The 26,449-nt window shown below is 41.6% G+C and overlaps 1 protein-coding gene across 1 annotated transcript; it reads left to right on the top strand.

Annotated features, from left to right (window-relative positions):
- Positions 1 to 2,119: 2,119 nt before the first annotated feature.
- On the top strand, positions 2,120 to 4,018 carry LOC308100120 (GTPase IMAP family member 7-like). Its single transcript, XM_080449025.1, has 2 exons — positions 2,120 to 2,176; positions 2,334 to 4,018. The coding sequence occupies exons 1-2, from the start codon at positions 2,140 to 2,142 to the stop codon at positions 3,374 to 3,376; spliced, it is 1,080 nt and encodes a 359-aa protein (XP_080305151.1). The 5' UTR covers positions 2,120 to 2,139; the 3' UTR covers positions 3,377 to 4,018.
- Positions 4,019 to 26,449: the final 22,431 nt, after the last annotated feature.

The following is a 26,449-nucleotide window of genomic DNA, read 5'->3' on the forward strand; positions in this document are numbered from 1 at the left end:
GAGAAAAGACAACTCCTTATCATTGTAGCAATTATTATGAAATGTCGTGGAAAAATAAAACACAAAAGATATGTTTAGAAATGTTGACAGGCATCTTTGGCATCTATATCTTCAGGCATCTATTGTAGCCTCAACAACTAAGTAGTGCACTTGTACAAATGTATTTTTGAGCTCAACTTCCATTTTGGCATATTCAATGTCCAGGTACTTTGAAAACGTCTTTCTGCACTGTGGCCCTGAATTCACTCCTTTCACTGGCATATGGCTCACTAGTTGCCTGAAGGCAACAGACTCAACCGTTGCAATGGGCAGCATCTCCTCAATAACATACCTGGCAAATTGGCAATCAAACGGTTTAGTTGATTCTGGGTGACACTGACATGTGGCGATTTTTAAAAATCGATTTTTGTCTGTTTAGCTGGTGTTGTTCCATCTGGATCACTGCTGGTTGTAGAGACGGTGGGGTCTTTGGGAACCACTTTTATAGCCCCATGTACTGTACTGAGGTGCTTCAGCAGATTGGCATTGCTGTTATTGGATGTGGATAATGCTTTCTGTCCTGCACAGAGTTTACATTTAACAGTAATATTTTTTGCATCTTTTATCCCTGCATATTCAAAATAGTGGCTAAATCGCCAAGTTGTAAAGCTGCTGCTGTTGTCGTTTGCCATTGTGTGTGTGTGTGTGTGTGTGTGTGTGTGTGTGTGTGTGTGTGTTGCCGGTCAGTGGCTGCGTTGCCGTGTGTGTGTGTGTGTGTGTGTGTGTGTGTGTGTGTGTGTGTGTGTGTGTGTGTGTGTGTGTGTGTGTGTGTGTGTGTGTGTGTGTGTGTGTGTGTGTGTGTGTGTGTTGGTCCACTTAATAGCAAGCGTTTGTGTGTCTGTGTATTTCCCCATAAGACAAGACCCGCCCAACTCTGTCTCTGATTGGCTTAACCTGAAATTTTACCCCGCGTTAACCAATCATCGTCCTCTCTAGCACTTTCACTTTTTCATTAGAGTGTAAGGGACCGCTGTTAAATGACAGGCAGAGAGAGGCAGGCTGCTCCGCAGAAAACAGTTCATTGGATCACATAACGTAACGCAAGTAACGTACCCATTTCAATCACAGTAACTCTAACGGCGTTACTGAATGGGAAAAGGTAACGCGTTACGTTATTAGTTACCGCAAATAGTAGTTGCGTTACGTAACGCGTAACGCGTTAGTCCCAACACTGCTCCATAATGAAAATCAGGTGCAAGTGGAGGAACATGAGCTATGGAAATCACACAGGGATTTTTGACATAAAAATACACAAACATCGATTTATTTAATTTCTTTGGAATCTTTTGTTAGAAATGTCCTAAGTATGACCACTGATATGCGCACGCTGCGACCGGCAGCAAGAGATATGTTTGAATGTATGTAATATGTTTTACTACCTCTTGCTGTAAACCTAATTGCCCTTTTGGGACATTAATAAAGTTGAACCTTAAACCTTGAACCTAATACTCCTACAGATTGTGTAAAATACTCACACTAATTGGTACACAATATCTCTGGGGTCATGTGATCAAGATGTATCAGTCAGATATATCAGATTCCATTCCAATTGGCTATGACTGGCATCCAAATTTCACAGGTTTGGGTAGGCAACCTGGAGACCTGCGCTCCGAAGAGGGCACTTTTCTTTTTTTCCTTTTCTTTTTTAATATATGTTTTTATTTAGAGAGGGATAGTGAAAGTAGACTGACAGGAAATGGGGAGAGAGATGGGGGGTGGCACGCAGCAAATGTCGTCGGGAACGGGAGTCGAACCCGCGACACGCTGTCAGGCTTTGCAGCCTAGGGTGCATGGACCGCCTTGCTACGGCGCAGGCCAGAGGGCACTTTTCTAGTTAGTATTCTGTGATAGAACACGTTTCAATGTCAAGTGGGGAGTGTACTTAGGGGTTAGGGTATAGAGTCCATTTCAGCTCATTTGATTACCGTATGTTGCTGTAGATTGAGTTCATCTGTATATACACATGTACTGTATTGTTATAATAACTCTCTCTCTCTCTCTATCTCTCTCTCTCTCTCTCTCTCTCTCTCTCTCTCTCTCTCTCTCTCTCTCTCTCTCTCTCTCTCTCTCTCTAAGAACGTAAGACAACACAAAACAGTCATGAGTGCAGATTCAAGCAGCAAGAATGGAGAAGAAGGTATATCTTCCCAGGAGACAAATTCTCAAGGCAAGACTGTAATGAAATCGAATTGATGTAATTGCATAGAATCATTGAAACATGTTTTCTTTCTTTCTTTTTCTTTTGCAAACATCAAATGTTTATCATCCATAACCATATCATTTTAATCCAACAGATCTCATAATAAATGATGACGAAATTCGGATCGTGATGGTTGGGAAAACTGGAGCTGGAAAAAGCGCCACTGGAAACACAATTCTGGGTTCAAAAGCTTTTGTAGACAAGTTTACAACTGTATCCGTCACAACGAAATGTACAAAAGCCAGTGGTGAAGTGGCTGGTAGAAAGGTCTCTGTTGTTGACACACCAGGCTTGTTTGACACCAAAGTTAGCGAAGATGAGGTCATTGCTGAGATCAAACAGTGTATTTGTTTTGCTTCGCCTGGTCCCCATGTGTTCCTGGTTGTGATCAAACTGGGAAGATTCACAAAAGAGGAGCAGGAAACTGTGCAAATTATACAGGACATATTTGGCCAAAAGTCAAATGAATACACTATGATTCTTCTAAGTCATGCTGACATGGTTGATGAAGGTGTACCAGTTGAAGAAATTCTGAAAAATAATCAGGAACTACAAAAAGTCATCAGAAACTGTGGAGGTCGCTATCATGTCTTCAACAACAAATCTAAGGATCCCTTCTCTCAGGTCACTGAGCTACTGGAGAAAATCAACAGCCTGGTGTTGAAGAATGGTGAAAAAAGCCACTACACCAATGACATGTTCCAAATAGCAGAGAAAAAGATAGAGGAAATGAAAAAGAGAATTCTTAAGAAGAACAAAAAGAAGATACAAAAAGAAGAGGAACGACTGAAGAAAAAACATGAGGGACAATCTCTGGAAGACGCAATAAAATTGATGCATAAACGATATGAAAAAGAAGCAAGAGATGAAGCCGAGAAAAGAAACGCATTCTTGGCTTTTGGATTGGTGTCTGCTGCTGCTGGAGCTGCCTGTGGAGCATATGCTGGGCTTTATGCTGGATTGGCGTTCGGCCCAGTTGGTGTAATAACAGGGGGTGTACTGGGGGCGTTAGTTGGGGCTATATTAGGGGCTATAGCAGGGGTTGGTACAGCTTCTAACGAACAGGCTGCAGAAGCTGGTGCCAAGGCAGTGGCTACGGTGGGGAAAACAGTGAAAGACAACTGCGTTACTCAATGAATGACGAAGGTTCAATGACATATCCAGGTCAAGAAATTCACCAGCAATCACCATAAACATAAATGTATAGAGTTCAAATTGGATGCCAAATTAAATTCAAGTCAACAGTGATGCAAGAGAAACTTTTCAAATGGAGAAGGGATGATAAAGATTAGTATAAGGAGGGAACTGTATATTATTGGACCAAACAAAAGCCAGCACACCAAGGACAGCAACAGCGAAGAAGCATTCAGCCAATTAAACAACACAGTTGTTGTTTTTACATGCATTGACTCTCAGGTTGCCCCCCATTTTAAACAGCATCAGGGTAATGATCTCTCTTCTTTAATATGGTATCAACCATGTCCCTTTGTCAAACAGAGGTGATGACCTGAAACGTCAGTATTCTTTATTTATAGCTACCACCCTCCCAGGGACCAATGGATTTGGTTGGATTTGACTGCTTTATGAATTGTTTAGAAAATAGAGTTGATTCGATCCTAGCATATTTTGCTGTTTTCCCTTTCCCTTCGTTGTTTTTGTTATAATACATTAGTAATCTTTACTTCTGTTTATTGTGTGTCATAGATAGAGTTGTACTGACACTTATTGTCTAAGTGGATAATTGAATCATTGTGGGGCTCCACCCATTGAGCTGCAACTCCATTTATACCACCTGGGAATGTACTCACTGTTTATCCTGATGCAACATGTTGGTTTAGTAATGTTCTGCAATGAACTAGACAAGTAATAAAGGCTTGTTTACACTTTGGCTACAAGAAGAGCTTCTGCAGTGTCTCTTTCGCTTTTTAAATTTCAAAGATTGTAAAGTCCCATATGAACACAAAACACACACAATCCTTTATATCCAGGAAATTATCTTTGACATTGAGTAATAGAAAATGTAGCTGATCAACGAACGACTTTATGGTACAATAACAAAAAACAAATTTGCATACCTCTCCCATGTCGATAAGTCTTGAACATTTTAAACATATCCCTTTAAGGTACATTTTGAACGGATAACATTTTACTTTGTTTATTATTACCTTACATCAGAAATTCTGATTCTGCAACTCTTTCTCTCCATATGATGGTATGCCCTTCAAGTAAGGTGTTGAACTATTTATCTATCTACTATCAATTATTTTATCAGGTATTGGAACAATTACAAACATTACTTGCCATTACAGTATACATTACACTTTATTTCAATAGCCACAAACATGATGATCTCATTAGCTAGTGATTAATCAATGATGATTACAACATGTAATACATGTTCTCTGTCCATTTAGTTGTGAACAACTAAGAATGAATCACGATGATGATTAATAAGTCATCATTCATAATGATGTACTTACCTTAAGCCTTTAAGACCGGGAAAGCATCTATGTCATTTTAGATTTATTTGGCTATTCAAAAATAGCAGATACAGTATACAATCTGAGTGCCGAGCTTGTAGATCTGCTATTTTTGAAAAACGAGTCGTGAAAATGTGTGCAAATCATTGAATATATACATTTTTAACTCAAATATTTGCTTCTGGGGGTCCCTGGAACAACATATTTTGAGATGGGGGGGGGGGGGGGGGGATATACATTTTGGGGGTCCTTGACATGAAAAAAGTTTGAGAACCACTGATATTATAGCAACATATTTTTTTTTCAAAAAAACTGTTAGGATTCAGAAGACATTTGTAGAATCCCCCAGAAGCAAAGAGTTGAGTTAAACATTTTCACATTCAAATATATATATATTCAAAGATTTGCACACATTTTCACGATTTTTCTAAAATAGCAGATCTACAAGCACAGCACTCGGTGCCGCGCTATGAGCTTGTAGATCTGCTATGTTTGAATAGCCAAATAAAAATGACACACAGATGCGTTCCCGGTCTTAATGGATTAATTCATGCTTTAATTGGCACGTTGTTTATGCAAGTGGACATGAATGACGCACTGTGACCTCATGTAAATTCCTGATTATTCACAAGGCATTAATGCATTTCATATTTGGATTATTTCATAATAATATTAAATAAAATAATATTTGTCTAACACTTCATGCTGCAGTCAGCGCAGTTGTATACAGTAAGTGTGTGTAGGCTGTAATACCAGGTGAGATCATACTGTAGATGGATGAGATGATAAAATGTTCACTCTAGTTTTCTACAGGTCTACTTAAGGTCACGTGTCATCATTTAAACAATATCACATGAGAGGGAGTGCTGTTCTACTGTATATCAGCACGGCTGTGGTTTGGTCGGAGACACGAAGCTGCAGGACAAAGAGCTGAAGATAATTAGTGGATTGTGTGATTCTGATGAATTAACTGATTAACTAATTATTTGCTTCATCATTTCCTGTTCTTGATGGTCTCCAGTAACTTCATAGTGAGCTTTCAGACCTGCAGACAAACCTTTTTATTGTTGTTGTTTTTTAATGTGTCTGTTACAAATCACAATTCACCTCTGTATAAATCATCACAATGATCACATCATCAGAAGTCCTGGAGTGGAGTCCTGTCCATCTATATGTGTGTCTTTGAACAGCTATAATCTCCGGCACTGTTGAACAGATGAACATGAAACCTTGTACACAGTACACACACTCCCAGCAGGCCAAGGAAGAACATCTGCCCCACATTTTTTAACCGGCTTCCTGGTGGCGCTATAAAAGCCCACTTCACGTTTTTTGGGCCTATAACCCTTGAACCGTAGGTCACACATTTCTTTTTCCCCTGGATTCCTTGGATGATGACACAACTCTCCGCACAGGCCACCCCCATTTTCTAGACTAGATTTTCTGCCACATGTTTTGCTTCTCCTACTGCAGATTTTGTCCAAACTGGGTATGGGTACTCTGACAACAGGTACAATAGCCAGGGCGCTTAGTGACACAATCGTTCACTTTGTGATACAAGCGCCAATTTTCCACAAAGTTTCTACTGGACCTACTTTTTCACAAAAGCCCGTTAGCCACGCAAAAAAAAACAATATGGCTGCCATTTTCCAAAATGGCTGCTGGTGAAATATATTTTATGTGGTTTTTGACATGGATTGTGATTGGATGATCCAATTTTGATTATTTTGGCATCAGAATATAGTTTTGACTCCCCCCCGCCCCCTCCCCCGCTAGTCACGCAAAAAAATATATATGACTGCTATTTTCCAAAATGGCTGCCGGCGAAAGACATTTTATGTGGTTTTTGACCTGGATTGTGATTGGATAATCCAAATGTTTTCTGAGGGTGTAGGCTACTTGGTGTAAAAAGGTTGCGCAGAATGCGCACCACTGAGCTAAGGGACTAACGGGACACAGGTGGAGAAATAAAACTAATCACAAGGTAACGAGACAAGACAGGAAACGTTACGACAAAATAAAACGAACACAACAGTAAAGTAAAAACTAAGTATCCACTTGAAACAGGACTGTATTGTATTGTTATTGAACAGCACTGTACTGTACTTTACTGTATTGCTATTGTATTGTTATTGAACAGCACTGTACTGTACTGTACTGTACTGTACTGTATTGTTATTGAACAGCACTGTACTGTACTGTACTGTATTGCTATTGTACAGTACAGCACAGTACTGTACTGTACTGTACTGTACTGTACTGTACTGTACTGTACTGTACTGTACTGTACTGTACTGTACTGTTATTGAACAGCACTGTACTGTACTGTACTGTTATTGAACAGCACTGTACTGTACTCTACTGTATTGTACTGTACTTTTATTGAACAGCACTGTACTGTACTGTACTGTACTGTACTGTACTGTATTGCTATTGTACAGCACAGTACTGTACTGTACTGTACTGTACTGTACTGTACTGTTATTGAACAGCACTGTACTGTACTGTACTGTACTGTACTGTACTGTATTGCTATTGTACAGCACTGTACTGTACTGTACTGTACTGTACTGTACTGTACTGTACTGTACTGTACTGTACTGTACTGTACTGTACTGTTATTGAACAGCACTGTACTGTATACTGTACTGTATTGTTGTTGGTTACCAGTTCGCGATTTAGTGAATAATCTAGGCCCTGAAAAATCCTTTTCTTTCACGCTTTCCGTGCTATTTTAATAGCACGAGTCGTCTTGGTAGAACGGGTCGTCTTGGTAGAATGCGCGTGGTTTTTGGTGTTCTGCAGGGGCGACTGAATATGTAGTGTCTGCATCTAAGAAATGTTCTTAGTTATTGAACAGCACTGTACTGTACTGTACTGTACTGTACTGTACTGTACTGTACTGTACTGTATTGTTATTGAACAGCACTGTACTGTACTGTACTGTACTGTACTGTATTGCTATTGTACAGTACAGCACTGTACTGTACTGTACTGTACTGTACTGTACTGTACTGTACTGTACTGTACTGTACTGTACTGTACTGTACTGTTATTGAACAGCACTGTACTGTACTGTACTGTTATTGAACAGCACTGTACTGTACTCTACTGTATTGTACTGTACTTTTATTGAATAGCACTGTACTGTACTGTACTGTACTGTACTGTATTGCTATTGTACAGCACAGTACTGTACTGTACTGTACTGTACTGTTATTGAACAGCACTGTACTGTATTGCTATTGTACAGCACTGTACTGTACTGTACTGTACTGTACTGTACTGTACTGTACTGTACTGTTATTGAACAGCACTGTACTGTATTGCTATTGTACAGCACTGTACTGTACTGTACTGTACTGTACTGTACTGTACTGTACTGTACTGTACTGTACTGTACTGTACTGTACTGTACTGTTATTGAACAGCACTGTACTGTATACTGTACTGTATTGTTGTTGGTTACCAGTTCGCGATTTAGTGAATAATCTAGGCCCTGAAAAATCCTTTTCTTTTCACGCTTTCCGTGCTATTTTAATAGCACGAGTCGTCTTGGTAGAACGGGTCGTCTTGGTAGAATGCGCGTGGTTTTTGGTGTTCTGCAGGGGCGACTGAATATGTAGTGTCTGCATCTAAGAAATGTTCTTCTTGAAGCAATGTGTCATATGGGAGTCCTCGTAATTGACTGGTTTGTTCAAATGCTTGTCTGTCTTCTTTATCTTCATTGTCTTGAACAGTTTCAGCAGTTGATTGGTGTGTTTGATCTATGTCAGTTTTCTCTAGTGCTACATAATGTATTTGATCAAGGTGGCCAATTGTTACAGTATTAAGACTTCGGCCTTGTTGGCCAATTCAACTCTATAGTCCTCTTCAGTGTTACTGTTGTAGATGAGTATGCTTTCTTAGCTTTGGCCTTCTGCGCCTTTGCTTGACCAATGTTAGGTGTTCTCAGAGGGACACACACACGCACGGACGGGTGATTTGTACTGTTCCAATCAAGACTGATTGATCCTGTCTTACCTCACTTCAAAAAACATAAGTGGCTTTTTGAAGTGACACACCTATTTATAGGATTTTATTTCGTCATGCGTCTCGCTAGCCAATCAAAAGCATTGGTGACAACATATTGTCACGTGTCACGTGAAGTTTGACCAATGTTAGCTTGGCTAGGAGGGAGGTGAACACACAGCGGGACGAAGCGAAAACATACTCTCCGCCTCCGGCGGAGACAAAAATGTCTTTCGCCAGCAGCCATTTTGGAAAATGGCAGCCATATTGTTTTTTTTTGCGTGGCTAACAGGCTTTTCTGCAAAAGTAGGTCCTAAGCATTGTTCATGCCAAATTTGGCAAAGTGAACGATTCTAACATAAAAACGGACTTAAGGGCCCTGACTACAACAGGTAATACAAAACTGGGTGGGGCATGTATTCACAACTTCCGTTTTTACTGACTTGCATTGTTCCCATCTAGTCTTAAAATAATTGCGCCCCAAGACTGACACAGCGCTGGGTATGGTCTGATACTCTGCTGAGGTTGCATTAGACTGGAGGAGCCAGCCCTATCGAAGGTCTTGAAGGGCGGATCCAAAGCCTTGCTTCCTAATGCTTCACCAATCTATGTCCCCGCCTCCCCCCCCCCCCCCCCGGCCTGTGCCAGGAACACGCTGACGTCACCAAATTTAGAGCGACGCCCCTCCTCTGCACTCTGATTGGTTAGGAGATAACAAGGTTCACTCACACCCCTAAACCATCGTTCCTGCAAGGTTCCCCCAGGCTTTTTTTCTTTTGAAACAAAAGAAAAGGCATGGGTTTCCGAGGCTAAGGTTGTGTAGACATACCTGTCTGTGAAGGACCAAGCAGGCAGGACATGAGAGTGGTACCATGCCAAAATGTTATTTGTATTCTTCCATAAGCTTATAAAAAAAAACAAATAGACAACAAAACCAATTATTTATTCTTTATAAACTTTATTTCTATAATTTCTAAAAAATATTAAATAAAAAAACTAAATATCCCAACAATAACAAACAATTTATCAGAAATCACGCAAAAAAAAATCCAAAAAGGAAGACGCAATGATTATTTATTCCTAAATAAATGTATGATGGGAAAGATTGACACAACAATAGCTAAACATCCTTTGAGTTACGTTATAAACTTGAGGTTTTATTTTCTGCAATTTTTTTCTGCAAACTTTTTGCAATAGCTGTTGCAGTTTAGCTCCCAGTGTGATATAGTTTTAAGCAACCCCAATATGCACTGTAATGGTACCATTTGGGGTATTTGGGGTATTAACACATAAGGGTCCATTTGGTTCCATTTGTACACTCGAGATAGAGTTAGACTTTGTTTTGAATTATTTAGTTTGACTTGATTGTATTTGAAACTTTTAACAAATATCCCACTGAGCATTTTTCGGGCTATTAGACGTCTAAAATACGTCTAAGGGCTAGGCTAAAATAGGGTTATAATTGGTATAACAGTGAAAGTTTTTTAGACATCTAGGCTTAGCCTAGACGTTGATTTTTTTTTTTTAAGCGTCTATTTCTAGACCGTCTATATTATAGCCATTGAAATTACGTCTATAATATAGACGTCTATATATAGACGTTTAAAAAACAGCTAATCAACGTCTAGGCTAAGCCTAGACGTCTAAAAAACTTTCACTGTTAGACCAGTTATAACCCTGTTTTAGACGGAGGTCTAATAGCCGACTCACTGGGATCATTCACAATCAAACAAACTCCTGCCATAAATCAACCCGCCTTTTGATTGTATCAAGACAGTCATCATAAAATCAAGATCAACATAATCAAACAGTGAGTAAAACAATTGTGAGCACTTAAAAATAAATGATCTGATGTTGAGGCATATACTGTAGGCTTACTGAATAGTAAGTAGCCTTACAGCCAGTATTGGCCAAGGAAGTCGCTACCTCCATGCATTTAGTTTTTCATATATTGTTGCTGGTAGAAACCTTGTATGTCCAAAAGCCTTACTTTTTTTTACTCAAACGGTTACGTTTTGTGCATTTGTGGCGCCCCCTATGGATCAAAGTGGAAATGCTTTTGGGGATTCGTTGAGTAAACCACCCTCGACATGTGATTCAAATGTGGGATTGATTGGAAGTTTTGTTCGTGATTTCTGGCGTTTTTTGTAAAACGGGCCCCTCCCACTATCTTTGGAAGCCAATTACAGACGAACGGTATGAACTATCAAAATGCCGTTTGGATATGTTTATCGCTAGGGTCCAGAGATCATGTGTACCGATCTTTGTAAAATTTGGACAAAATATGTTGGAGGAGGAGCTAAAAGTGTGTTTTGAAGAAAATTCAAAATGGCGGAAAATCGATCCAGACGCAAATAAGCGTGGCCTATATGGGGAGTTGCGTCATAACCCAAGGAATCTGGGGGAAACATTTTTTTATTTTAAGACCTACGGTTCAAGAGTTATAGGCCAAAACGTAAATTGGGTTGTTATAGCGCCACCAGGTGGCTGACTGGTGTAATTTTTTTTAAAAATAATTTCGCATTAACTTATAAACCTCCCCTCCAAGTCTTGTAACTGTAGCCCTTACGGTTTTTGAGATAAAAAATACTTGAATGGGAGTCTTTTCATTTTTCCATTAAAGTGGATAGGGAAATTTAATGCATTAATAAATCAATATCAATAAAACAGTGTAACCAATCCCTTAACAAAATACAAGCACAGGATTCCCGGTGAAGAAGTGCCTATGGGATCTTAGTATAATCTGAGCTTAAATTTGGAAGTGACTATTTGAAAAATGGAGCAATGTTTTATTTGGGTTCTGAAAGGAAAATCAGTAAAATAATTGTTTCAAAAGTGAATTGGAATTGAATGTGAGATTATACTAAGATCCCCCGACCCTTTACCGGGACCAGACTGCTTGTACTTTGCTAAGAGATTGGTTGCATAGTTTAATTGATATTGATTTATCAGTGCATTAAATGTCCCCATCCACTTTAATGGGAAAAGGAAAAAACCCAAAAACCCCCAAAAGCATTTCCACTTTGACCAATAGGGGGCGCCACAAATTCGCAAAATGTAACAGTTTGACACAAAAACATGATTTTTTGGGGGATCAGTTCACTCAAAAAGAAAAGCAAGTTATCTCAGGAGTGACATGACGATGTCATCGGCCCGCTACATTTGTGGGAGGGGCCTGTTTCTTTAGTGGGAGGGGCCTATTTCCTCAAATCAAAACGGCACGTGTCACGATTCGAACGCGGGATCCGATCGGCACCGAATTGCACGTCGCGTGGCCTCCGACGGTAATCCTCCCGGCGTAATCCTCGCGTCCCGGCGGCCGCCCGAGACCGGCGTCGGCGCAACCACACTTTGCAATTTCCCAGAATTGCGACGCGTCTAGTTCCAGTTACGGCAGCTTTGGTCCTCCATAGCACGGCCTCCGACGATATTCCTACAGTCGTATTCCTTGAGTCCCGGCGACCCGCGACCGGCGCAACCACACTTTGCAATTTCCCAGAATTGCGATGCGTCTAGTTAGTGTGGTTGCCCGAATAGGGCAACCAGACTATAGTAATAGATGAACTTAATTTATTTATTTGTTTATTATAGATAAACTTTATTTTGGCGCGCTATTTCTCCCACAGTTTATTTTTCCCACACTCGTGCCATATGTCAAATTGACCGACTTCACCGGGCCTCATCTGCTTGTACTTTGTTAAGACATTGGTTACATAGTTTAATTGATATTGATTTATTGGTGCATTAAATGTACCCAACCACTTTAATGGGAAAATGAAAAAACTCCCATTCAAGTATTTCTTTCTCGGAAACCGTAAGGGCTACAGCTACGACACTTGGAGGGGAGGTTCATAGTTTATTGCCAAATTATTTACAAAAATAATTACACCAGTCGGCCACATGGTGGCGCTATAACAGCCCACTTTACGTTTTGGCCTATCCACCTGTTTCCGCGGGAATTTACTGGAGCAAAAATCCTGTGTGGGAAACATCCTGCGGGGGGACCGGAAGTAGGAAATAGCGGCTCAGTGTGTTTACATTTGCCAGCAGAACGTAGCTCGTTCGCAGCTGGCGAACGGGCCTTTTGCATGTAGTTGAAGCGCAAGGGGGCGGGGGGGCGGTGCATGGGGAGAGAGTCAGCGCACTGAAGTCAAGGCACACTACAGACTACTGTGTTGTTGACAGACAACGGATGCACGCTTATTATGAGAAACAACACAAATAAAACATGGCAAAACAGTTGCGTGCATTAGTGCAAGATGAGGGTAAAGGAAACATTCAGTCTAAATGTCCAGTAATTCGCACGCGAAAAGGAAACATTAATGTCCAGTTTGCTAATCCTCAACTACTGTGCCAGATAATCACCGAGAGTTAAAAAAGAAAAAACGTTTCAGTCATTCAGTCCGACTTCACTGTAGCCTATAGTAGCCTTTTCATAAATTATATTTGTATTAGGCTGTCCTAAGAGTTTATAATATTTAGAGAAATGTAAGGTTTCAAATACAAAAGTATTGGTAGTAGTTGCTGGACATTTAGACTGAATGTTTCATTTATCCTCATCTTGCGCTAATGCACGCAACTGTTTTGCCAGGTTTTATTTGTGTTGTTTCTCATAAGCGTGCATCCGTTGTCCGTCAACAACACAGTAGTCTGTGCCTTGACTTCAGTGCGCTGACTCTCTCCCCCCCCGCCCCTCGCCCCCTTGCGCTTCAACTACATGCAAAAGGCCCGTTCGCAGTACAGCTACGTTCTGCTGGCAAATGTAAACACACTGAGCCGCTATTTCCTACTTCCGGTCCCCCCGCAGGATGTTTCCCACACAGGATTTTTGCTCCAGTAAATTCCCGCGGAAACAGGTGGATAACTCTTGAACCGTAGGTCGTAGAATAAAAACATTTCCTCTGGATTCCTTGGGTCATGACGCAACTCCTTATGTAGGCCCATTTGCGTCTTATAGATTTTCCACCATTTTGAATTTTCTTCAAAACACACTTTTAGCTCCTCCTCCCACATATTTTGTCCAAATTTCACAAAAAAAGGTACACATGTTCTATGAACCCATGGGATAAACATATCCAAACGGCATTTTGATAGTCCTTACCGTTCGTCCGTAATTGGCTTCCAAAGTTAGCGGGAGGGGCCCGTTAAAGTCCATTAAAGTGGATGGGGAAATTTAATGCACTAATACATCAATACAACTATGTAACCATGCAATCCCTTAGAAAAATACAAGCACAGGATTCCCGGTGAAGCTGGTCATTTTGACCCTATTCGGGCAACCACATTAATAAAGTTCATCTATTACTATATGTAACCATGGCAGAAATATAACAGTTAATGTAACTTCGACTACGCCACTTTGGGAGTTTCACCCAAAGAATCAATTAAAGTGCTAAAGAACTACACTGAAGTGCAACACAGGTTCGTTTGTAAAAGACTGGAGCAGAGACGTGCTTCTCAAGATAATCAATAACATTTATTTGTAAATGCCACAGGAATATTATACTTTAATTAGACAATTTAATCACCAATTAATATTAAACAAGTAGAAAACACTATAATAAAATATACCAGTGAAAGGCCACAGTCAGACTGTATGGGGGAGGAGAGACAGGAGTTAGTACAGTGAGAGTTCAAACACTTCAAACACACAGATGGCTTTGCACAAAATGTTAACTATAAAGATAACAATGTGGCCATCCACATTGATGAATTGTCTATTTTTATATTCTGTATTATTCTATACCTGCATATTATTCTATGCATGTATATTTTCATCCACGGCTCTGGTCCAGCTGTTTGAGACGTCATAAGTGATCGCGGAATTTTCCGTCGCTTTGAAATGACGCTAAGTGCAGTCCGATCCTTTGACGGCAACCGCTCGACCACTCCGTCCTCGCAAATAATCCTCGGCTCCTCGCAGGGGCGGGGCTTAGGCGCGAGTGGAGGAAGCGAGGAGAGTGAGCGAGTGACCGAGCTTTGGGGAATGGAATTTGGCTATAGGGAATGAATTGGCAGCTGCAGTTCATCGTTCTAACGGACCTCGAGTAGCGGCGCTGTTTCAAAAGTGGGCGTGGATTTGTAGGCCTTCCGTTTCCGGTCGTGTGTGTCTATAAACACAGAAGCAGACGCCTCCATTGCTCCAATCATTACCCACATAATAAACCTCTCCATCATACAGGGACGGGTCCCTAACGATTTCAAAAAAGCAAGGGTGACCCCTCTGTACAAAAAAGGAAACAAATTAGACCCTGGCAACTACCGCCCTATTTCTATTCTTAGCTCCATCTCGAAAGTCATGGAAAGAATAGTCTATGAACAGGTCGATAAGTATCTTGCCGAAAAAAATCTAATCTACAAATTCCAATCTGGTTTCAGAACAAACCACTCCACTGACACATGCCTTCTCTATTTGAACGACTCTATCAAACAAGATGTCGACAAGGGCAAATATTGCGGCATGGTCATGCTGGACCTCCAGAAGGCCTTTGACACCGTTAATCACCCAATTGTGATCAATAAGCTCAAAGCAATAGGTTTTGATGATACGTCAGTGAACTGGATGAGATCCTACCTGGAAGGGAGGGAGCAAGTGGTGGAAGTAAACGGCACCCAGTCCCCCCCCCCTCAGTGGTGTGATCTAGTTTTTTTCGGAGGGTATACGATAATTATTCCCTGCGTGACATGCGCGATACGCTATCGCGTTTTCAATGGATGAAATGGTTATCAGACTGTATACGCTTTCCCCAAAAAAAATCTGCACTGTATACGGCGTATACACCGTACCACGGTAGAACACATCACTGCCCCCCCTCCCTGTGACTTGTGGTGTCCCACAAGGAAGTATACTAGGACCTTTACTGTTCCTGATATATGTGAATGACATGTCATCAGCCTGCGACTGCAAACTGTTCCTGTTCGCAGATGGACTGCCCCAACGCTCCTGATTTCGTGTATAGAGGGGCGGGTGTAAAGAGCCGGCGAGAGATTGCGGCTGATCCCATTGGTTCACCGATCTGTCCGTCAACCCCCGCCCCGTTAACACAACATTACGATCGACGCCCACTGCACTCTGGTTGGTTGGGAAGTGAAACACTTCCTCATACCGAGTACACCGACGCCAGGCTGGGCCAGGCTTTTATTTTTTAGCAACACTAAACAATAAAAGCCTGGAGATCGAGGCTAGTTCGCAGATGACTCGGCCCTGCTAGTCTCGGACAGGGACAGGCTGCAGGTTGAGAAAACTCTCAGCTCCGAACTCAACAAGATCTGCATCTGGCTCTCTGACAACAAACTTTCATTACACCTGGGTAAAACTGAATCCATCCTCTTTGGGTCCAGTCCTAACCTTAGCAAGGCAGAGAGTTTCACGATCAAAGTGGGTGATGATGTCATCAAAAGAAAGGATGAAATTACCTACCTGGGCTCCATCTTGGAGGCAAACCTCTCTGGTAACAAAAACGCCTAAAAAGTTATCAAAAATGTCAACCAAACAACACGCTTTTTGTGGAGGATTAAGAATACTCTGAAAATTCTTGCAGGGGCCCTCATTCAAGGTCATTATGATTATGCATGCACTTCATGGTATCACAACACCTCCAAGGCCTTAAAAACAAGGCTCCAAACATCCCAAAACAAACTTGTAAGGCTACTTCTTGGCCTCAATCACAAAACCCATCTAACCCCTGCTCATTTTGCTAGGATTGGATGGCTTAGGGTTGAGGACAGAGTACAGCAACTTGCTATGGGCCTGGTCTTCAAGATACACCACAACATTGGGAACCCCCTGTATTTGTCAAAATACTTCCAAAATGTTAATGCAGTCCATGATCATAACACCAGAGGCAGCTCCACAAATCATGTTCAACCCAGATTTGGCTCAACTAAGGGAATGAACTCGTTCTCATGCTATTCATCAAAAATATGGAATGCCCTACCAAAAGGAGTAAAGGAGTGTAAAACCCTACTCACTTTCAAAACTGCCCTAAAGATACACCTTCAGGAGGCTGCAATTCGAAAATGGCCCCTGTCTAAGTCTTAACCTACCCCCCATATATTTTTCTCTCTTCATACCAGTAACCTGAAAGCTGATTGTATGACATTCTGTATAGTAGTGTGTATATCTATCTGCCTCTTATATTTCATCATGATTTGTGTGCATGGGGTTCTCATCTTAAACAAGCTTAGTGCTTAATGAGAGTTCCAGTTTAGTAGACCTTGTATTGTGAATTTGTACTTCCATGTACTGTTATGTACTGTCATGTACTATTCTCATGTCTTACTAAATAAACTACATCAATCAATCAATCAATCAAGCAGCCGGGAGGTCATTAGGATTCAAATGGCAAGTTCTTAAAACCAACACACGATGGCGCTATTGTTCAAGCGATGGGGGAGATATAGAGGCCATATTTGAAAATATGAAACTACCCTAAGGTTAGGTCTGTCATAGGCCTACTGTGTCATAGGCCTGTGTACTGTACCCTTTCGACGTTACAACCATTTTATTGAACTACAGCTGCAATATCAATAATCTTTTAGGCAGCGTAGCCAAATTTAGCCAATATCTGTGCTGTGATTGAACAAAACAAAAACTATTCAGCCCTTTTTTCCTTTTTTTTAAATATTGCTACTATATTTACAGTCCAATAAATTTGATTTTGTTCAAATGGCGTTGTACCCAAATGTAACCGGTGAAAAAGTCTTTACAAGAAATTAAATAGAAATTGCCTTTCTTTCAGTCATCTTGAGAATGAAACAACACAAGGAGCAAGTAGATCGGCTATTTTCGGCAAAGAGATTAGGTGTTGTACAGAGCCAAAGGTCAAGTTTACATTGAGGGTTTACAGTAATGCTGGGGCTAAATCAAAAACAAAATCAATAGACAGATAATGGCACTTAATTCACACATCTGAGCACACCTGACCAGATGTGCAACCCCAACTCCCGTCTCACTAAACACTGTTTGATCCCATGAGTTCATTTCTCCTCTTTGCTGTCTTCATGGAAACGACAGGTAGAATAAAGAAACTTGTTTGAACGTTTTTCAGGCTAAGGGACCCCTTAGGTGAGAGAGATGAAGCAGGGACAACTACATTATAAAACATTGTGTTCCATACAACTGTAAATGCTTTGTCTTATCATTTTATTATTTTTGAGAAAGGCTTCCATGCAACTTTAATAAGAGACTGTCACTTTTTATTTCTTATATAGGTATTTCAGGTATTCATAGGGTATAAACAATGCTTCCTTGTTCATACATTGCTTATTTGCGCCGAAAATAGCCAATCTACAATTTCACAATGCATACTAGGGCCTAGTGCCCAGTCTCCCCTCCAAAAGGTGCACAGTCTTCAGGGAGATTAGTGCCCACTCTTCCAGGAGAGTGGGCACTGCCTTCCCCCAAAAATGGTGCCCAGGTTTCCCTATCCTTTCCCACACACACGCGTTGGCTTCAGTTCGGCTTTAGAAAACAGAACCAGGCTATTGGAGAGAAGCCCTTTGTGTCTTTTTAAAAAAAAACATTTTATTTGGTTCTATCATGGATTAATTGCTGTATGGCAAAATCAAAGGCATAAAAGCTCCACGTGACACGTGTCAATATGTTGACACCAATGCCTTTGATTGGCTAGAGGGACGCATGACGAAATAAAATCCTATAAATAGGTGTCAATATCAATCAATCAACTTTATTTAGCAGACACATGGTCCAATAAGAACAAGACACATAAAAAATATTAGACAGTACAGTCGTAAAACATCAGCTATAAATAAGGCAATCGTACCAGTGTTCCCAGAAAGGAGACTGATAACGAGTATCACTGTGGCAGGGATTGACCAATAATCCAATAATAGAGTTCTGAGACTCATTCAACCGACACATAAATTTATACATTAGATTTCTCCGAAGAGCTTGAAAAGTGCTAATACCCAGGTTGCAGAACAGCTCACTAGCACTGCTCCACCTAGGTTTTCTCATCAGTAGCCGCAAGCAGTCATTGTAGGCAACCTGTAGTTTATACAAGCTAGCCTGCTTGAACTTAACCCATAGAGGGGCAGTATATAAGGGAGTACAGTAAGCTCTAAAGAGGTTAGCCTTTACCTCAACAGAACAGAAATTAAATTTCCTCCCCAGCATATTAGCTTGAGCATAAAGTGTTCGACGCTGCCTATACAGATCATCATCATCCGTCAACTGGTCTGTTATGACATGTCCCAAATACTTAGCTTTGCTACACACAGGTAGCACTTGCCCAGCAAGGTAGAAGGATGGAAAGGAAAGGTTTTTGTCTTCCCTTGTCCTGCATGCCATGACCACACTTTTTACGGGGCCAGAGCTCAGCTCTGGACCTGTCTTCATGTTCCCCTCTTTTTTCTTCTGCCACTTTTCGCAGTTCTGGCTGAACCGTGCATACGCTTTTTACGAAACTTGGCCATATGGTAGATGGTCATGAAAAACTATCAAGAAATAATTCTCACAATCTTTCGTCAAAAGGTGGCGCTATAGCAAAATGCCAACTTTGAACAGGTACAACTCATGCCCTGTTTGACCTACAGCCATGAAACTTGGATACACATATGCGTCTCTTCATGCTGAACAACTTCACCCTCTGACTTTTGACCTCTGACCTTTAGATCTCCCACCATTTTGAATTATATATATATTATATATATATCTCCTCCTGGGATTTTTGAGTAATCTGCACGAAACGTTTTACACATGAACTTTGGACCTATGCCGAAAAACAAGGAAAAAAAGATTTTCCATAAGTGAAAAAATTAAGCTTTAATGAGCCAATGAATATTGCAGTTTTATGACAATTATTCATCTGCCCCTAACACATACATGCAGACTCACATTTCTTTGAAACTTTGCGGTAATGTTGAGGGTCATTCCAAATATCACTGAAACCAATATTACTCCAATTGGTCAAAGGGGGGGCGCTATAGCGATTTTTTGAAAATGCAAACTTTAAACAGGCAAAAGTCATGCCTCGTTTGGCCGACAGCCATTAAACCTGCTTACACATGTGCCTTGACTCATGAGGAACACATGTATCACGTTGACCAGTAAGCTCCGCCCTTAGATTGTCCGCAATTTGGAGCAGTTTGAAAAACACTTAAACCCAGGATTTTTCAGCTATTTGCGTGAAACTGTATCATCTGTGTGATCTCCTTTTTCACAGGTTCTTGTCTGTTGGTCCAATGGCTTCTCCCTTAAACGTGTGCCTCACAACTTTAAGATTGCCAGTTCAAGCCTCACTTGATGCGGACTTCATTTGAGTTGCATTGCACACAACATGATTGTGTCAATTAATACATGTGCAATTGTTAAAAATAACCTGAAATACTTATTTGAGAGGGTATGTTTTTGCAATGTATGACATACTTCATTCTGAAAATAGCCGATCTACAATCTCAAAACTTTTCAGATAGCAACGTGTTTCTGAGCTTGTAGATCGACTGCTTTCACTGGTTCACTTTTATCTTCAACAGACAACCTCAGCCTGGACAAAGCTATAGCACTATAAGTAGTGTTGCAGCCTGTCAATCCGAAGGTTGAGGGTTCGATTCCTGTTAATGGCAATAGGTTGAGATGTCCAATCAATCCGTTCTGCTTCCATCTCTCTCTCTCTTCAATCTATTATGTTTCCATGTCTCTCTCTCTCAATTAATGCATGTGCAACTGTTAAAGGTAACATGAAATCCTTCTTGGAGAGAGTATGTTTTTGCAATGTACTGTATGACAAACTTCATTGTGAAAATAGCCGATCTACAATCTCACAACTTTTCAGATAGCAACGTTTTGTGAGCTTGTAGATCGGCTACTTTCACTAGTTTTCGTTCCGAGGAGACACAAAAATGCCTTTATTGGTAAATGGTTTGTGAACCAGTGATCTAGAGTAGTTCGGGACACAGAGGCTTGGTTCATAATGGACGGAAATACTTATAAATATCAACAGACACTACCAGTAATTGTGTCAATTAATACATATGCAATTGATAAAGATAACCTGAAATGCTTATTTGAGAGGGTATGAAGTATGTATGACATACTTCATTCTGAAAATAGCCGATCTACAATCTCAAAACCTTTCAGATAGCAACGTTCTTTCTGAGCTTGTAGATCGGCTGCTTTCACTGGTTCACTTTTATCTTCAACAGACAACCTCAGCCTGGACAAAGCTATAGCACTATAGGTAGTGTTGCAGCCTGTCAATTCGAAGGTTGATGGTTCGATTCCTGTTAATGGCAATAGGTTGAGATGTCCAATCAATCCATTCTGCTTCCATCTCTCTCTCTCTTAAATCTATTATGTTTCCGTGTCTCTCTCTCTCTCTTCAATCTATTCCGTTTCCATGTCTCTCTCTCTCTCTCTTCAATCTATTCCGTTTCCATGGCTCTCTCGCTCTCTCTCTCTCTCTTCAATCTATTCCGTTTCCATGTCTCTCTCTCTCTCTTTCGCTTCAATCTATTCCGTTTCTCTCTCTCTCTCTCTCTCTCTCTCTCTCTCTCTCTCTCTCTCTGCCTCTCTCTCTCTGCCTCTCTCTCACTGCCTCTCTCTATCTCTCTCTCTCTGCCTCTCTCTCACTGCCTCTCTTACTCTCTCTCTCTCTCTCTCTCTCTCTCTCTCTCTCTCTCTCTCTCTCTCTCTCTCTATCTCTCTCTCTCTATCTCTCTCTCTCTCTTTCTCTCTCTCTCTCTCTCTCTCTGCCTCTCTCTCTCTCTCATCATCATGTAGATCAGCTACTTTCACTGGTTTCTGTTCCGAGGAGACGTACAATTTCGGTAGATGGTTAGGGAACCAGTGATCTAGAGTAGTCAGCAAAACAGAGGCCTGGTCCATCAGGGACGGAAAGACTTATATATATCAACAGACACTACCAGGGTTATCATATCTATAGCTCAATGAGAAGAAAGGCAGCCCATGAGTCCGGAGGTCACTGGTTCGATCCCTGTCCCCGACGATGTGCTGAGGTGATCATGATTTGGCATTCTTGGGTTTACACATAGTGTTTCTTGAGGATAGGCTTAGGCGTTGTTTTACTGAGGTTAGGGTTAGTGAGGGTTTAAAATGCTCATTTGTTAATTGCATGGTCTTCTTTCTCTCAAGTTCATTCTTCTATGTTTCTATGGCTTATTATGCATATTACTTATCATTGCTTCTTTCTCTTTTCTTTCTGCATTCCCTGGCCCCGCTTATCGCTGCTTGCAGCTATATTTTTTGCATTGTATTTGACATCAAACGTTACACCATACTCTGTACAAATGTTTAGCAGCTGTTGAAACCCAGCACTGCTGGGAGAAAGTATAACCAGATCATCCGCATACAACAGGTGGTTAATTAGGGTGTCCCCAATCTTGCAACCTGTATTACAGTGATTTAACTGGACAGAGAGATCGTTCATATATAAATTGAACAGGGCTGGAGAGAGTAAACTCCCTTGCCGGACCCCATTACTGACAGAAAAGGGAGCCGATACCCCACTACCCCATCTGACCTGCATTCTCTGGTTAGCATACCAGTATGCCAAGATGCGTGTAATGCTATCAGGCACTCCCCTTTCTTTTAGCTTTAAAAACAATTTCTGATGGTTGACCCGGTCAAAAGCACGTGACGCATCAACCAGACCAACTAAGACAGAGGAATTCTGGCTTCTGTATTTTTTAATGACTTCTTTCAGTGCATATATACAAAGATCAGTACCATGCTTTGCCTTAAACCCATACTGATTGTCTGTAGTATTAAAAAAAGAAGAAAGTCGATCTAATAGGACTCTTTCCAGGACCTTGGACATTACACTAGCGAGAGCTATAGGTCTGTAATTGTCCAAGCTCCCCACCTTGCCCGCTTTGTCTTTAATCACGGGCACCAGGGTGACAGACAACATGGAATTTGGCAGTACCCCATGAGTCATAAGTCCAGTAAGGCAGATAGCCAGAAGGACCGCAACCTTAGGACTGGCATGTTTAAGGTGCTCAGCAGTGATATTGTCAGAGCCACTAGCTTTATTATAGCTAGCTTTTAACTGTTCTATAACTTTGCGAACCTCATTAGCTGAGAAACCAATGGCAGAACTACTAATAATGTTGTCCAATTCATATGGGTCACTTTTGACACAATTAAATGCCTGGTAGTAGTGTTCCCTCCAGAGCTCTACTATATTATTCTCCCCAGAGACACCCTCCATGTTGCAAGGTAAGATAGCATTATTTCTGTTTAGAGCTCTCACCTCCTTCCAGAACCCATTTACATTATGGCCAAGTAGCTTGTCAGCCATAGAATCTGCTCTCATTTTAGCCTCGTGCCTACCGATATGGCGCACAGCTGATTTAAAAAGAGTATTAGTATTCTTTTTATGGTCCAGGACTGGTCCCTGTCTGGGGCGACCAGCCAGGACCCACGCCTTATGGGCCTGCTTAGCTACTGCGTGATGGGCTGCCACATGCTTGTTCCACCCCGGCTTTACTTTTTTGATACTATTCTTTTGCAGAAAAAGAGGTCTGCTGGCCTCATACATAGCCCCCACTATACAGTCATAGAGAGCACAGAGGTCCTTGCTATGATTATTTATTTTACAGTTTACATCGGCACATAAAATTGCATCATAGGGCAACAATACATCACTGAACAGATCATTAGTTCTCCCAAAATAAGTCAGTACATCATTTTTTGAGAGTTTGGACCAATCTAGTTTTGTGTTAACGGCACTATTACCCTCTTTGGTCATTTCAGGAAGTCTGTCCACAACATCAAGCACTACCACTACAGGGACATGGTCTGACATGGATACCTCATAGACAATCTCCATAGATTCTACAATAGCATGAGCATCAGCAGTACTGATACAGTGGTCGAGCCAAGAAGTTGTGTGCCATGCTTCACTTATATAGGTGTAACTTTCTGCAGGCAACAACACCTGACTGGATATTATGAGGTTATTATCCTCACAGAAATTAATCATATGATTAGCAAACATTGAGTGCTTATCAGAGAGGTCGGCATTCATGTCACCCATGACATAGACACAGGTAGTTTGATTGTCTAAAATAAAATAATTAATAAAAGCTAATCTGTTCAGGTATTCATCCTCATTCTGTTGACTTTCATATGGTGTATAAACATTAAGTATAGTGACCACTTTGTTGTTTACTCTACACTCCACAGCTATACACCAATCTGTGTCAAGTCTAATGACCTTAATCATAGAGTCAAGCTTTTTGTGCCATAGAATGGCCACCCCTCCAGGGATCCTTCCCCTCACTATTCCCAAGGTGAGGTCAGTTGTTGACTCCCCCACACCATGACATTCGTCATTAAAACAGTTCAACTGTCCCAAGTCCTGTTTAGGTAGGAACGTTTCCTGCAGGCACAAGATGTCACAGCATTGCAACAGTTTATCCACTTGTGCGCATCTGGCAACGTCTCCTGCACTGTTACCAAGGCGCAGCCCCCGACAGTTAAAAAAACCAACACGCATAGCAGACTAGGCGCATTGATCGGCCGTAAGCCCATTCTGCATATTATTACTTGCTTGCACGTTGATCTTCACTGCAGCCCCGACAGTCCCAGCCTTGCGCGGTTCATAATACCGTCGAATGAGCGCTCCTTCTGGCCATAGCTCAGGGGCGTACATCTCCCCAACCTCTTTACATTCCGCAGTCACTTTAAAAGATCCAAATCTGCTATGAGCAATGACAATCTTGTGACATGTAACCTCACGATTGAGCTTGTCTTTAAGATACACAGAAAGTGTGTCAGCATCCAACTCAGGACAGAACTTGGTAGCAAACACACTCACGAGTTTGGTCTGCACCGTTTTGATGCTACTCACAGCACTGGTGCCGACGATGGGAGCAACACCTGGCCTCCTGGCCCGTCCATTGTTGTTGCCAGCGTTTCGCGACCCCCTTAGAGCAGAGGCTGAAGGATGGGATTTCAGGATCGATAGACCTTTTCACGGTCCCCGAGGCCGTCGCCACCTCTCCGCCCGGACTGTGTGATGATGCCGCTCTCACCGCAGCCTGGTTCGCCGCACTCATCCCCGGCGTGGTCGCTGTTGTCCTCGAACCATTCGTCTCTGGCTCCGTCGCACTCGTCCCAAGCGTTATGCCACAGCTGGATACCTCGCTCTGCAACTGTCGCGTAGCAGGCTCCAGCCCCGGGTCATCAAGACCCGCAGCTCGCTCAGCAGGACGGTGCTCTAATGCTGCCACCCGGTCATTCATATGCTCGCATACCTCTGTCTGGATCTGGGTGACACGTTTCAGAGAACACACTTCCGCATATAGCTGTTCCATTCTCCGTAGCAGACAAGTTGTGTCAATGCTGGTAAACGACACCGGCGGTAAATCCTCCAAATAATGTGATACAAATCTAGGTATATTCTCCCCAGATTCGTTCAACACTTTGAGACACAGTTTGATGTTATTCACGTCTTTATGCAGCCCTTTGTGGGCTATGTTCCTCTGCGTGGTAGCAGGGCACAACTCAAACAACACTTTCTTAGACGCCTCAATCCCCTCGGTGTCGAACGTATTCGTAGCCAACAGTACGATTTCATCTTGGCTCAAAGTTTTGATCCTTGCAGAGAGAAAGTGTAGTAACTCATCCTCCACAATGATTTTGTCGTCAGTTGTTTTGTAGACTTCAGGTTTAAGCCGTGAACGTTTGAAAGTCGGAGCTGGCGTGCTGCGACCCTCTCCTTCCGCCATCTTATCTGATACAGATCTATATGCATGAATCATCTGAAGTTTTTACCTTCTTCCTGTGTGTGTGTGTGTGTCACTTCAAAAAGCCATTTATGTTTTTTGAAGTGAGGTAAGACAGGATCAATCAGTCTTGATTGGAACAGTACCTTCCAGTACAAATCACCCGTCCGTGTGTGTGTGTGTCCCTCTGAGAACACCTAACATTGGTCAAGCAAAGGCGCAGAAGGCCAAAGCTAAGAAAGCATACTCATCTACAACAGTAACACAGAAGAGGACTATAGAGTTGAATTGATCCCACAACAAGGCCGAAGTCTTAATACTGTAACAATTGGCCACCTTGATCAAATACATTATGTAGCACTAGAGAAAACTGACATAGATCAAACACACCAATCAACTGCTGAAACTGTTCAAGACAATGAAGATGAAGAAGACAGACAAGCATTTGAACAAACCAGTCAATTACGACGACTCCCATATGACACATTGCTTCAAGAAGAACATTGTTTAGATGCAGACACTACATATTCAGTCGCCCCTGCAGAACACCAAAAACCATGCGCATTCTACCAAGACGACCCGTTCTACCAAGACGACCTGCTGACCGAGACTTGTGCTCCGAGGAGCACATTTTCTAGTTTATCAATGTTGACATAAAAATGTCAAAATCGATAAAATACATCTCAAAGATATTCGTGGAAATTACTGTATGTCCATTCACATTTCTTTCCCCGCATGGAATTTTCGTCGTACTACACGCCCATTGAAAATAATAATAATATTAATAATAATAATAATATTAATTAGGCGTGTTTTTGTGTAAACCCCGCCCCATTTGGACATCTATGTTGAGCGTTGATTATCGGTTGATTGACAGTGGGGCAGCAGCTGCTTATGTCAGATTTCGTCGTACGACGGTGTCGTGCGGGCGAACAATAGCCCAGCCCCCCCTCAATCTACAAGCCCACAGGCGTTGCGTCCGCGGTGCATTGTGGCCTTGTAGATC

The sequence above is a fragment of the Gymnoscopelus braueri genome (genome assembly GCF_963280865.1).
Source record: "Gymnoscopelus braueri genome assembly, chromosome: 14".
Classification (NCBI taxonomy): domain Eukaryota; kingdom Metazoa; phylum Chordata; class Actinopteri; order Myctophiformes; family Myctophidae; genus Gymnoscopelus; species Gymnoscopelus braueri.